Consider the following 14613-nt stretch of genomic DNA (forward strand, 5'->3'; position numbering starts at 1 on the left):
CTGGATTTCTGGGAATAGCCGTTTTCCGGTCCTATGATGGTCGTTCCTTCAACTTGCAAGGAGGACTGCAGCTATAGAATTACGGAAGTCAGTCAAGCAAACAGTAAGCTCACAAAATTCAGCATTGTGATGCACAGAGAAGCCAGTGGCAGCACAACAGCCATCAAAGCTATTGAGCTTCAAGTTTATGACTATACGCTGACTTTGCTCTCAAAAGTGAGATGGCAGATATTGGTAAGAGTGCTTTGTAATTTTCATTTTTATGTATATTGCTTATTAACATGCCATAACATTACATTCTTAGACCCGTTTTTTCCAATTCTGTGTCACGGGGATGGAGTGGAGTTGAAGCGGCATGGTAGTGGAGTCATTAATGCTGGTGCTTCACACATCTTTGCTTGAATTCCATACCCAGTTCATGTACTTGTGGACTATGCATGGACACCCTGTGTGTGGACACCCCAGCTTTTCTCCCATGGCCTCAAAGACATTTAGGTTATGCTAACTGGTAGTACCAGACTGGTGTCATGTCATTAAGTGTTTATAAAAATATATTTAATTGTAGTTGTTTCAAAAGACCACTACAACAAAACCATATAAAATGAATTTGATAGGACTTGTAGTGGCAACATAATTAAATAAGTAGACGAGCTACAGCTAGTGCTATATGGCGTGGGTGCATGTGTATATGTGCAGCCATCCCATCCAGAATTAGTTCATGTCTTGTGTCCGATGTCCCTAGGATAGACTCCCCATTATCATCATGGATCATGATTTTACCTGATTTCTAGAGACTATGTAAAATATTTCATCAAATCAATCTGGACTGGAGTACCTATCTCTAGTGGACAAGACATAATTGTGAGAAGCACATGTCCAGCAAATAGCCACTTTATTGTTCACTGTACTTTATGCAATTTTTGTAAAAGGCATTTGACAAACAATGAATCCAATTAAACTCAACTCATTCCTACTCCTTCTCTCCTGGAAAACATTGTTCTTCCCCACTCCCAACTCCAACTCATCTGTCTGAGCCAGAGAGACTCCATTTCAAGCCAGACTTAGGAGTACTTCCCACACAACAATATTGCAATCAGGAGGCACCTTTGGGTCAGGGAGAACTCCCAGATGGCAGGGAAACATATCTTCATTTCTCTCCAGTGGCATCCAGGGATCTTAACAGGGCTACCAATTAGATCCCATACATCCCTAAAGAGGGTCTAGCAGAAGGATACTGCCATCTAGTGCAGAGGGTGAACACATGTTCCTGTGAGCCAGTCTCCCACTTCTCATTCCAGGAAAAGAAACATGAACCATCCAACCCAGAATGACAGTTCATCTGTCGCCAATCAAATCCCCTATCTCATGCATTTCCTTAATTTCCCCATTTTTCATTATAAGGGGAGGTGGTGGAAGCTAATGTCTACCAGCAATATTAACTGCAAGCCAGCAAATAGCCCTGGACAGGATTGCAGGGCACAGAAACAGACACAAACATCTACCAGACCAATCTGGAGGACCAAGGTGGAGTGGTGGCTCTGAGGGTAAAGATCTGTGCTGGTATCTGGAAGGTTGCCAGTTCAGATCCAGTTACTGCCAGAAGGGATCTTAATCAGTTGGACCCTCGAGCAAGGCCCTTAACCTGAAAATTGCTCCAGTGACACTTTTCAATGGCTGGCCCTGCACTCTGACCTCAGGGATTAATACAGTGTACCAAATACTGAAAAAAAAGGGTTTATAGGGTCATTATTGACACATTTTCACAGTACAGTGAAATTCTTACTTGCACATGCTAATCATGAAACCTAACCTTCACATCTTTGGGATGTAGAGGGAAAGCCCTCATTCAGACATACAAATATTGTACAGACTCTGTAATAAAAGTGACTAGGCCAACAATTGAGCTTGAGTCATTTGGGCAACAATATTAAACACTGGTCTTCTGTAGTACTGTGCAAATGACTGTAGTTAACATGTTTGTCACTGACTAAAAAGTGATACGGTAAAGCTTTACTTTTGCTGTCAAGAAGCCACACCATTTAAATGTATAATGTTGATGATCTCTGCGTGGCACTACCTGCTGCAGTGTTTTGCCTTCATGTACACATCATATGGCACATCATTGCGAGATCATCTTGCTCAGTTAGGAGACCCTTAAAGAAGAACAAACAAAAATTCATTTTTGCTTGGCTAGGTGCTAGACAGTGTTAAAAGGGTGAAAACTGAGCATCAGGAAAGCACCAAAAATAAACAACACACATTTAGTTTGATTAATTTAAATGCAATATTAACAAGGAACTTTATCTTCTACCTGGAAAAGGTGATGCTATATATGTTCTTCAGCCCAGGTTCATGATATGCAGACACTGCTAGTGTATTAGGGAAATGTACAACATCTGGAACACATTTATGAATTAATAATGACTGCAACAGGTTTGCTTTAAATTAAATTTGAAGTTTCATTCCACTATGAGGTCAAAAGAAAATAAACTGAAATTTCATAGATAGCCAGAGAAGTAAGGGGGAGCATAAAATTAAGAAACTGATAGAAGCACAAATAAATATTGAAGTTCTCACCAATGATCTGACAAAGAATTCTTTAGTGTGGTGATTATGCCCATATTGTTTGGTTCTTTTCTTAATTTATTTATACTGATTGATATCTTTTTTACTTGTATGAAATGAACATTGTTCAAATTGTAGTTTGCTGTATATACTTCAGTTTATACATTGTTATTATTCATTCAGTATATATTAACAATTTCATTATCTAAACACATCTCTACAGCTTGGTGGCATAAAAGTAAATCTTCCTCTTACCCTTGAAGACGGGAAAGTGAAAGTCTACCAGAGTGGCTTTTATATCATTCTTGAGACCACTGATGGCCTCAAAGTGAGCTATGACAGTGCATCCAGTGCTGCTTTCAACATCCCATCCACTTACTTCAATGCACTTGGTGGCCTTTGTGGCAACTACAATGAGGATCAAAGTGATGACTTCAAGCTGCCCAGTGGACAACAAGCACCAGATGAAAGCAGCTTTACTGCTGGGTGGAAAGCCACCTCTTCTCCAACCAATTGCCAGACCAGCTGTGGCTCCAAATGTCCTGGTAGTAATGACTCGAAGAAGCCTGATGCCAGCAAAGACACAGCCTGCGGTATCCTGACACTAAAGACTGGCCCCTTCGCTTCTTGTCACTCCACAGTATCTCCACAAGAATACTTCAACAACTGCGTTAAAGATATGATTACGGATGGCGCAAGCAATTCTGTTCTGTGTGACAACATCCAGACATATGTACAAGCCTGCCAGAATGCAGCAGTGACAATAAGTGCATGGAGAACAGACACGTTTTGCCGTAAGTACAGATTTGTTTTCTTAAAATTTTTGACACAGTCCTTTTAAGCTGAGGGTGGCATAGCAGAAAGGAGTGTTGCTACATGGCAGCATGGAAGACCCGAGTAGTGATCCATGTGGAGTTTACACATTCTTTATGTTTCCAAAAGATGGTGTGACCTTTAGGGGGCACAACAGAGCCCTAAACACCAGAAAATAAGTTCTGCGTTCAAATAATAATTTATTTCACCCAATACCTTCAACAGGTGTCTAGAAGTTATGCCAAACACAATTCTCTCTGTTATCCATCATCCACACCCGACTCCACCTCGCCTGGGTGAAGCAGAGCAGCTTCTTCTTCAAACTTCCAGTGCAAGGGCATTTCCTATAGATAGCACTTCTGGGTCAGGCAGAAGCCCCACAAAGTAGGGATCATGGATTCTTGCAGCATCCCCTTGTACACTGCAAAAATGCATATGCAAAAATTAGACAAACAAAACTTTAAATGGGAGTCCTTTTGCTTTTATTTAGCAAAAACATGTGCCAATGGGGTAAGCAAAATTTTTACAAAATGGAAATCAAGGATAAAAGTTAACATATAAATACTTTCACTTGCTTAAATTGCATTTTTTGCATTGCAGCACCCACAGAATGCAACAGGGCTTCTCAATGGGACTACAGCTCCCAGCAAGCCCTATGGGTGTACATACTTGTACCATAGCCCAGAGATGCTGCCACCTAGCATGTCAGGGGAGTCACTGGTCTGAATTGATCAACCCCTGCATTGTCCCTTCATTTCACTGGCTTCCCAGCCGGGTAAGGATCTTCAGTCCATTCCTGCTGAGATGCCAGTGCACCCACTTCCAATCTTCTGACTAAGGCAGGGAATACCCCACCATTCTTTATGGCCATTCAATATGGTGGCCTCCTGGCCTGGAAAGGAATCATGCACCATCCCAGTTGAGGTATCAACCCCTACCTGCCATCTATCACAATAGGCATATTAGGTCAATGGATGACTTTAAAATGGTTTGGTCTGAGAGTGAAGAACTGGTGGCCTGTTCAGTTGTCCAGGGTTAGTTCCTGTCTTTGATAGACTCCGAGTCCCAGATGACCATTTAATGGAACAAAGTAGATGCATCTGAAAACAAAGAAAAATTACAGATGATGTTTTAATGTTTTCATGATAAATATGACACATGGCTGTTGTCATTGTGTATTTAAACATTTCAGAGTAAGATGGTAGCTAAAAATATATACCTTGTCATATTGCTGACTGTCATAACTTCAGAGAATAGATATACGCATGTTTTTGACTCTGAACTATGAGGCTCTTTGCTGTTCATTTGTATTCAGATCATTCAGTGTAAACACCTTAATCAACTTTCCAATGTCTCTCCTATGCAGCTGCTACATGTCCAGCAAACAGTCACTATGAGCTCTGTACGGATACCTGCAGCACCACGTGCGCATCGCTCTTTGCCTCTGTCCAGTGTTCAGTCTGCCGTGAGGGATGCCAGTGCAATGATGGCTTTGTTTTTGACGGGGAGTCCTGTGTCACCCTGGACGGCTGTGGATGCCTTGTGAATGGCAGATACTATAAGGTAAAGACTGAAATTTACCACCCCGATATAAGTGGAAGGCTTGTATTTGACAACTGCACAAAGTAGGAGAAGGCAACATTTAAAAAGGAGTATTTCTTAAAAGACACATTTGTCACTGACTGTATCATGCTGTAACATTTATCATGTTTGCTTACTTAGACATTCAAAGAGACAAAAATTCGATTGTGAAGCTGTGACTATAGATTGCATTACATGTCAGACTTGTTTTTTCCCCTTTTTTGGTCATTTTTGGCCTGCAGTGACTATTAGTATTACCTTTAATGATCTTTATGTGTTGTGACCACAAGGAGGCTCTGCACACCAAGCACAGTTTAGGGATAAAATTAAAGAAACCGTATTTGAATACCAAGAGACACATTCACAGTTTTTTTTAAGATCAATCCAGCAATATACTTTGTCATTAATAAAGCTCCTTCTTTTCCTCTCCGTCTCCTTCCACACCTCCATGTGAGTTTCACCCTCTATCTTCCAACTCTGACTCAGCAACTCCTTCTGTGTCAGATGTGAGAGCACTTCCAAACCATAGGGAATCTCCACAAAATAGGAAAGTACATTTTTCACAGTGTGCAGTGGGCAAGAACAGGGTCACCCTTCTGTACCACAATACCCAAGTTACCCTGTGGGTGTCCAGACTGGGCACCAGCCAGAAGAGCACTGCCACATCATATGCAGGGGGACGAATTGTTTAAAAGATCCACTCGTTCCCTGTCCATTTATTATTGAATCATCCTTATTGGGATGTAAACTGAGGACCATCCCAGCCTGGTTGTATCTCTATTCTTGTACTCCATCCATTAAGACTTCCTCATCCCACACCCCCATTGGAATGCCAGTCCATCCAGTGCGGTACTTACAGTGTTAAAAAGTACCGTGAGGGGAATCCAACTAAAAGTTGAGTAGAAAAATGAAGTCAGCCTGCAAGGCATGCAGCTGCCTATCAATATGACAAATCTGGCTGGTGTAGAGATAAACTCGTGAACATTCTCTCACAATGAAATGCAGAAACTACAATAACAGCTGATGTCTCATTTCCAGTTTAAACAGTTCCCATAATTCTTCCCATTTGTTCATCTCTCAGCAATGCATGCATTGTGGAGGAAATCACATTCAAAGGTACATAGAATTTCCTTGGCAACTACAGAGCACCAAACTAGATCCTGTTAGTTGAAAGCAAGCTTCAAGTATTAAAAAACATAAAGTTCATTTTCTAAACTCACACATGGACTTCCTCACTGCTGATCTTGGTGCAGTCAATGATGGAGCTGATGAAGGGTTTCGCCCACATACTATATTACAACGATTGAAGAGCAGAATATGGGCAAGTGGAATCCATTAATACTGTTGGACACTCAAGCATCAGAGCAGAATAACATTTACGTAAATTGGCAGAAGAACATTTTAAGCTCATTTGAAATAACACAATGTGTCAGCAGGATTAAAATATTATATATGCTAAATTTAATAAAAGTTGATTTCCTGTTTCTCTGAATTCCTATATTATACATCATGTTTGTGTTCATTTTGAAACTGTGTAGATAGATAGATAGATAGATAGATAGATAGATAGATAGATAGATAGATAGATAGATAGATAGATAGATAGATAGATAGATAGATAGATAGATAGATAGATAGATAGATAGATAGATAGATAGATAGATAGATAGAACTGGAGAGCGAGCACTAGATAGATAGATAGATAGATAGATAGATAGATAGATAGATAGATAGATAGATAGATAGATAGATAGATAGATAGATAGATAGATAGATAGATAGATAGATAGATAGATAGATAGATAGGGATTTGTTAATCCCCTCAGGCAAATTCAGAATTTATAATTTTTGCTACCTTAAAAAAATCCATTGCTGGTTAATTTTGTCAAAACGTCCTCTTTCTTCTCCAGTCTGGTGAATCTGTGACCCAGAATTCCTGCAGTGAACAGTGCACATGTACTAAGGGTGTTCTTACCTGCGCGCCATTGTCCTGCACGGCTAATCAAGTCTGTGAGGTCAGAGACGGTGTCATGGCTTGCTACTACACAGGTAACTGTAATCACTAATGTGGTCCTCTACCAAGTGCTACCTTTACTCATATATTAAAATAATGTGTACACTTTGGTATTATCAGCAAACTTAACCAGCTTGTTATTTATATTTTATCAAAAGTAGTAACTGGCAGGAATTTAGGCTAATGCGATATTTGATTTGGATTTCCCTTTATCACCTTAAAAACTTTCACTGTGGACGGTTGAGAGATAACGTGTAAAAGTGACAAACATGATTTGATAATGCAATGTTGGCATCACAGTGGCATTGTGTGTGATCGGACTTCCATCAAGCACTTTGGGCCTTGTTTGAAAGCTAAACTACTGCTAGGTTATGAGAAGTGACTGCAGAGTTATTGCGCAATTTATTATCATGCTTACCAGTTTGAATGAAAGGGTTAATGGTGTTACCATTCCCAGGCCTCCATAAAGCTGGACTATGACTATTGACCTATCATGTCTCTTATATGGGGGCAGTTTTTAATTGGATTTAATTTCATTTCACACAGGATCCTAATTTATTGTTGCACTAAAGCCCATCAAATTCAACTTATACCACCAAGGGGAGGGGAAAAAAAGATGGAGAGATGTCAGTTTTATAAAGAAGACACCAGGGCTCAGAATTATAAAGGACAGTTTCCTGTTTGTTGCCTGTGTTTTTAGCCTTTGTTTAAATTAATATTTATTGGAACTGTTTTTAACCTCCACCTTCACTTCATTTTATTGGATTATTTATTTCTTTAACTTTTTGCACTGCACTGCACTGAACTGAACACCATTTGTTTTGACTGTTTTTAATAAAAGCACTTTTGCACTTTAATGCACCTACCTCTTGCTCTGTTTGAGTGTCCTTATCCACTGACTCATCCCTGGGTGTGTTATCAGCTGTAGCGGATTCAAGAGGGTCTCTACAGCAATTGGGAGGGTGGAGCTTACCTGCACCATCACAATTCACACAAGAATTTCTAAAAAGAAAGAAACTTCTGACTAGGCCAAAGATAATAACAGCAGTCACAGTCACAGTGGGCATTATAAAGGCCTATAGCCATAGGTAATAGAGCTAAAATATAATAATTATATTTTTAAAAAAGCTTTGTCTGTATGAATACACTTGTGACATTTTCAGCTTTCTGTTTTCATACTGTAGTGTGCTGTAAGATAGCAGGATATGTGAAGTGAAAATACAGTGTTTATCAGCCTTTGAAAACCTTTAACTCAAGACTACACCAGTTTAACTCTTGGACCAAAGAGTCAAATTTTATGTTGCAATAAATTTTAGGAGACTATATATAGTATAGTAGGGCTGGGTAAGTTAATGAATTATCATCATGTTAACACATTAATTAATTAATGCCAACAATTATTTTATTGCGTGTTAACGCAGTTTTTGTTATTATTATTATTATTTTGAAAGTCTCAGTCTCGCTAGTGATCGATAGAGATAAGTGATCTTCTTGTTACAGCGTTTTTCAATATGCTTTTGCTAGAAGGAAAGTTAGCTTTGTTGATATGACCTTGATTCCCTGCGCGTGGCATATGGAGAGATACCAAAGTGAAGCCTCAAAGCAAAACTTTATTCGTATAATCGCTGAATCAGACTCTGATTTGTCGGTCTCCGATTTTGTTGCAAGTGATCTGAAGATGTAGATCGAAAATAAAAGTGAGGTACCAGCATCAGCTGATCGGTCCCCAGCTGATCGTGGTGCTGAACACATTCGTGTAGCTGATGCACCTATGGCAACGTTCACCTGGGAGGCCAGGCACTTACGATGACAGGAGGTACAAACCATATTGCGTCTCACTGCAACTGCCACCCCTGCCCACCTGTCTCACAAAGACAGCCAGGCAGCCAGCCCACCATGCATTCCTGCTGGCCGTTGAGCCGCTGCAAACTGCAAACAGGCACTGACAGCAGGCACAACAGGCAGCAACAGGTGTTTTATGTTGATTTATGTGTGAAACCATTGCTTTGTGGACTTTTCAGAAAACTGAGTTTTTTTGGAAAAAATATTAGCCCTCAAAGAGTTCCTACTGAACATACAACTGTTTATGTTGCTCTCTGATAAAAGAAAATGTTTCCGCTGGTATCTGTTCAAGTAAAAAAGAAAACACAGTTAGAAATGTCAACTTGCTGTTGCTCAGAAGGTGCCTGTTATAATGTTATGATCGTGGCACTGGACTCTGAGGGTCACTTGTTTTTCTATAACAAACTAGATAAAACTTAATGCCCTGGCAGTGGCAAATAGCTTTGGTTTTATATTTGTTTTGATTACATTAATGTTTAAGTTGAGATTTACAAGAAATATTTTAACTGCTACTATGTAAAGGGAATACTGCTTTTTAAAAGCACCTTATTTGTTTAAAGTGTTTGCAAACCAAATACACACAATACACTACTTTTGAGTTCAATTTTGCACATAACAATGTGATTGTTGTGATTGTCTGCGAGTATATATATACTGTATATCTTATATATAAACATCTACATGTGGAAGTGTCTCTGTCTGTCTGTCTGGCCTGGAAGTGAGAGGTGGAGTTGGGGTAAGGGCTCCAAGGGACACAAGCGGGGTCAGCATGTCCACAAAATGAAACCTCAGAAGAAACACAAATTTTCTTAGCTGCTAACGGTATCCCTCTTACACTCCTCCTGCTGCTAATACACAAATGAGGCGAGCATGTCAGCAAAACGAATCCTCCTAGGAGAGAGATGCCCAGAGTAGTTTCTTTCAATTACCTGACATCTCTACATTTCAGTTTTTTTTTTTTGACGATTTCAATAGTCTCTAGGACCCTTATACAGCTGGTATATATGTGTATATATATATTATTTATATATATATATAAAATATACATATATATATATATATATATATATATATATATATATATATATATATATATATACACAACATAATTAATACATTAAATGTGGCTGCTTTCAATAGTCTTTGATTGATGACACTTACTGTTTCAGTTTTGAGATTCATCATTGTTATTGAAAGATCCAGCAGCAGAGGACTGTAGTAAAGCTTTTATTTAAACAAAGAATTAAGAACTCTGATGAATTTAAGGAGAGCAATGGATGAAAGATTTTGAATACTTGTTGGAAATCATTGTAGGCTACTTAGGCATTGTAGACTGACATTAACTCTTTCAGGGTTGATGTCAACTTTTGTCAAAACGAAGAGTTGACGATGGTAGTCAACTGTACACTGTGAAAAAACCAACTGTTATGTTTTAGTTGGACTCTTGTTGCTAGAAGGAAAGTTAGCTTCATTGGTTTGACCAAGATTTCCTGCGCTCGTGTGAGTAGCAAGGCGCAAACAACAGCAAAAATGGCACAGACATCTGGTGAGTGATCAAAGTGATTGCATAAAGCAAACTACTGCGTGGACAACGTTTTGCCTATTACCTCTGAACTGGACTATGACTTGTCGGACTCCGATTTTGATACAAGTGATCGAAAATGAATGTGAGGTTCTAGCATCAGTTGACTGGTCCTCAGCTAATCACGGTGCTGAATGGGTTCATGTAGCTGATACTCCTATGGCAATGTTCACCAGGGAGGAGTACCACTTAATAATGATAAGAGATAGAAACTAGATTGCAATGCACTGCGACCGTGATCGCTGCTGCTGCTGCCTCAGCCACGCGAAGACAGCTTGGCAGTAAGCCTGCTGCAAATTCTAGTCAAATTGACAGCTGCAGCATGCAGCAACAGACGTTTTATCTTGATTTCTGTGTGAAACCATTGCTTTTCAGAAACTGTTTTTTGAAAAAATATTCAGCCCTCAAAGAGTTAAAATTTGCATTATAACTTAACAAATAATTTCCTCTGTTGTTCACTGTTGTCAGAAAATTAATTGTTAACACTCTTTATGTCAAGTAGGCTTCTTGTCAGATGCAACCTTTGCCACCATGTCTAGAGCAAATGGTGATATTGCATTCTGTGAATACATTGATGTGGACACAGTGAATAGAATATATGTTCTAAGTGTATATTTCTATTGCATCAGATTTTGTGATTATATTGAGCTAGCCAGTTTATTTCAAGGCCCTAATTTAAATTTATGTACGAGGGACATTCAAAAAGTTTACGCACTTTTATAATTTCGATGGAAATGGTGAAGGCGGGAGGAATTGTAATTGGGAATTAAAAACCTGGTACGACGTTGGGAAAATTGCATCTCAAGCAAAGGTGACTATGTTGAAAAGTAATGTAGTTTCTTTTTGAAATTCTTAATAAATAGAGGTAAAAAAAGTGTGGAAACTTTTTGAGCGTCTCTCATATTTATAACTTCTGGGGCTGCTTTGCCAAGACTATGATTTTGCTGTTGCCATCATTGTAGACTACCAGTTAAGTTGACAGATTGAGTACAAATCTGTCTTTGTAAATAGCTGTAGCTAACTCTAGACAAATACATCTGATGTGAACCTTTTCTCTCAATTTTACTTTTCTCGAGCATCACTCTGGGGAATCACTGCCCCCCCCCCCCCCCCCCCCCCAACTTTAAGATGTGGGGAGGTGGGTCGATCGACCTACAGTAAAGTCGTGCTCTTCGGTAATGCTTATGTATTGTGCCACAACACATAATATATAACAGTTGTTGAAAATTAAATATGCATCTCTCCTAATAATCTGAAATTTAATTTTTATTTTTAGATCCTTGTTTTGCAGTAAAGTGCCGTGAGAAAGAAAATTGCGTTGCTTCTGAGAAGTCAGCCACTTGTGTACCAATATCGAAAGCTTCCTGCTGGGCAGCAGGTGACCCCCACTACCAGACTTTCGACCAAGAAAATTTTGACTTCCAGGGAACATGCAGCTATATTTTAGCTCAGACAACTAACACTGACCCCACCCTCACACCATTCAGTGTGGTCAATAAGAATGAACTGCGTGGAAACTTTGATGGTTCTTTTGTCAAGACAGTCACAGTCACTGTGTACAGCCATACGATTGCAATTGTCAGAGATGAAAGAGGAAAAGTCAGGGTAAGCATCAACAATGAAGGAATACTGAAAGTAAACCATAAAAGAATCATCTCTAGACTCACACCCTAGTTATCATACACAGTAATCCATTGAATGAATCATGTCAATGTCATCTTTGAAATAATAAATGTAAGGATGTTGTATTGCACATTTTATTTTAGCAATAGATTAAAAGTGTCCTTTATAAAAATGGAAAACTTATGTTTAAGTAAACATCAATTCAAGTAGCCATTCAAGTGTATGTCCTTCAGTTACCTTTCAAGCTCCATAGCCACCACTATAGCAACTGCTACTCAGACATCAGGTCTCAAAAAAAATAGTTTTTTCTATGCTGTCCTGCTCATTCAATTTCATTCTTTAGAAATATTAGATTTGTCTAAATTCTTGAACTGCATTATCACTATTAGCATTCTTTCTCTTTTAGGTTGATGGAATAATAACTAACGTTCCTGTAAACATAGACTCTGGAAAAATTATCATCTCTCAGTCAGGAATTAGAGCAGTCCTGGAGACTGACTTTGGACTTGTGATCTCTTTTGATTGGAAAACAATGATTTTAATTACTGTAACCAGCAGTTATTATAACAGTGTGGTGGGTCTGTGTGGCAACTACAATGAGAAAAAAGAAGATGATTACACAATAAAAGGGGGTGGCATTACAACAAATATCACTGACTGGGCCAAATCCTGGAGCGTTCCAGATCGTGATCCATTTTGCTGGCACTTCTGCAAGGGCTATTGTCCCACCTGTTCAGATGAAAATCAAGCATTATATGGAGGCAATAATTTCTGTGGAGTTGTCAGCCAAAACGATGGTCCATTCCAGCAGTGTCATAGCAAAGTGTCTCCAGATGTCTTCTTTGATAACTGCTTGTATGATGTATGCATTAATCAAGGGCGACAACCCATTTTGTGCCAGTCCCTGGGGACATATGTTGCTTCTTGTCAGAAAGCTGGAGCTACAGTTTCCAATGAGTGGAGAAAGATGACTAATTGCCGTAAGTAGGTTATAATATTTTTATAAAATAAGTCACTTTATTATTATGGGTTTAATGACATGTGGAAATCAGCAATTTACTTGCAGCAGTTCCTTGTTTTTTAATTTGAATATGTGAAAATATTGTTCATTTAACCACTTTTCTGACATCAAATCTCACCTCTCCTGCATGTTGATGACAGCACAATTATCTCTGCATCAGTTTCATACAATGTGATCTTTAGCAAATTCCAAGATCATTTATGTGCACTTGGGTTTCAACACAATGTCATTATTTTTTATTTGCAGCTCTTGACTGTCCAGCAAACAGCCACTATGAGTACTGTGGCAATGCTTGCCCCGCTACATGTACTGACCGAAAGGCCCCTGATAACTGCCAGAAGCCATGCACTGAGACCTGCCAATGTAACGATGGCTTTGTTCTGAGTGCTGGAGAGTGTGTACCAGTAAACAACTGTGGCTGCAACTATAATGGACGTTACTACCAACCTGGGGAGACATTTTGGGCTGATGATAAATGCCAGCAGAGCTGTTCTTGTGATGGAAGTACACGCACAGTCACATGCAAACAGAAAGGATGCAAGGACACAGAGCAATGCACTGTAGTCCAGGGAGTTCAAGACTGCTACCCAGTCAGCTACCAGACCTGTATAGCAATGGGAGATCCTCACTATCGCACCTTTGATGGCAAAACCTTTGACTTCCAGGGCACTTGTGTTTATCGGTTGGCAGGGGTGTGTTCCAAAGATCCCAGCCTGAAAACCTTTGATGTAACTGTGCAGAACAACAACAGAGGCAGTCGTCTTGTTGCATTTACCAAGGTGGTGTCTGTGAAGGTGTATGACACCACATTTACTATCAGTCAAGAAATCAATGGAAAGATCACGGTAGGTATCAGATCTTGTATAATATTTTGTCAGTACCATTGGAAAATATAACCAAAAAAACTAAAAAACCTGAAATAAAAAAATGTCATTTGTTGTATTAGTGTTTAAATTCAAAGATATAAACCAATATGTCATCAAAGAAATGCTTACAAATCAAGTAGAATACCATAACCTTTTAACATCTAAAGTATTATATATATATATATATATATATATATACATACTGTAGGAAATCAGGAAGGAAAGCAAAAGACAAAAAAGAAAACACAATAATGCCTTTTCAGATAGGAGTCATCAAGTAGCCTAGCTCAAAATGATGGTATTTTCAATCTTATAAGGCCCAGGCAGGAAGGGGTAGATGAAGGGCAGGAGGGCAGATGATGGAAGTGATGTCAGAATCTGTGAGGTTGTCAATCTTCCATAATGCAGAAGGAGGAAAAGAAATGGCAATACATAACAGCTGCAAGCTCCCCTTAACCTGCTCCCCATGTGCATGCACATGATGATATATATATATATATATATATATATATATATATATATATATATATATATATATATATATATATATATACAGTATATGTATATACATATATATATATATATATATATATATATATATATATGCATTGTTGTTGATTGACGGTACACATTGGTGACAGAGGAAGTGTTGGGGCACAATTCAGGTTGCCCTTTTAATATTTACAATGTCCTCAAGCTGAAATAG

At 38.9% G+C, this 14613-nt stretch overlaps 1 protein-coding gene across 1 annotated transcript in view; it reads left to right on the forward strand.

Moving 5' to 3' along the window:
* The first annotated feature begins 33 nt into the window (after positions 1-33).
* Positions 34-14613, forward strand: part of LOC114668162 (IgGFc-binding protein-like) — a 29743-nt gene continuing 15163 nt past the window's right edge. The window contains exons 1-7 of the mRNA XM_028823801.2: positions 34-234; positions 2789-3359; positions 4745-4941; positions 6870-7008; positions 11674-12002; positions 12427-13000; positions 13288-13886. Of these exons, the coding sequence (XP_028679634.2) occupies positions 34-234; positions 2789-3359; positions 4745-4941; positions 6870-7008; positions 11674-12002; positions 12427-13000; positions 13288-13886 (2610 nt within the window). The remainder of the gene's footprint in view (positions 235-2788; positions 3360-4744; positions 4942-6869; positions 7009-11673; positions 12003-12426; positions 13001-13287; positions 13887-14613) is intronic.

The sequence above is a fragment of the Erpetoichthys calabaricus genome, chromosome 17, assembly GCF_900747795.2.
Source record: "Erpetoichthys calabaricus chromosome 17, fErpCal1.3, whole genome shotgun sequence".
Lineage (NCBI taxonomy): Eukaryota > Metazoa > Chordata > Cladistia > Polypteriformes > Polypteridae > Erpetoichthys > Erpetoichthys calabaricus.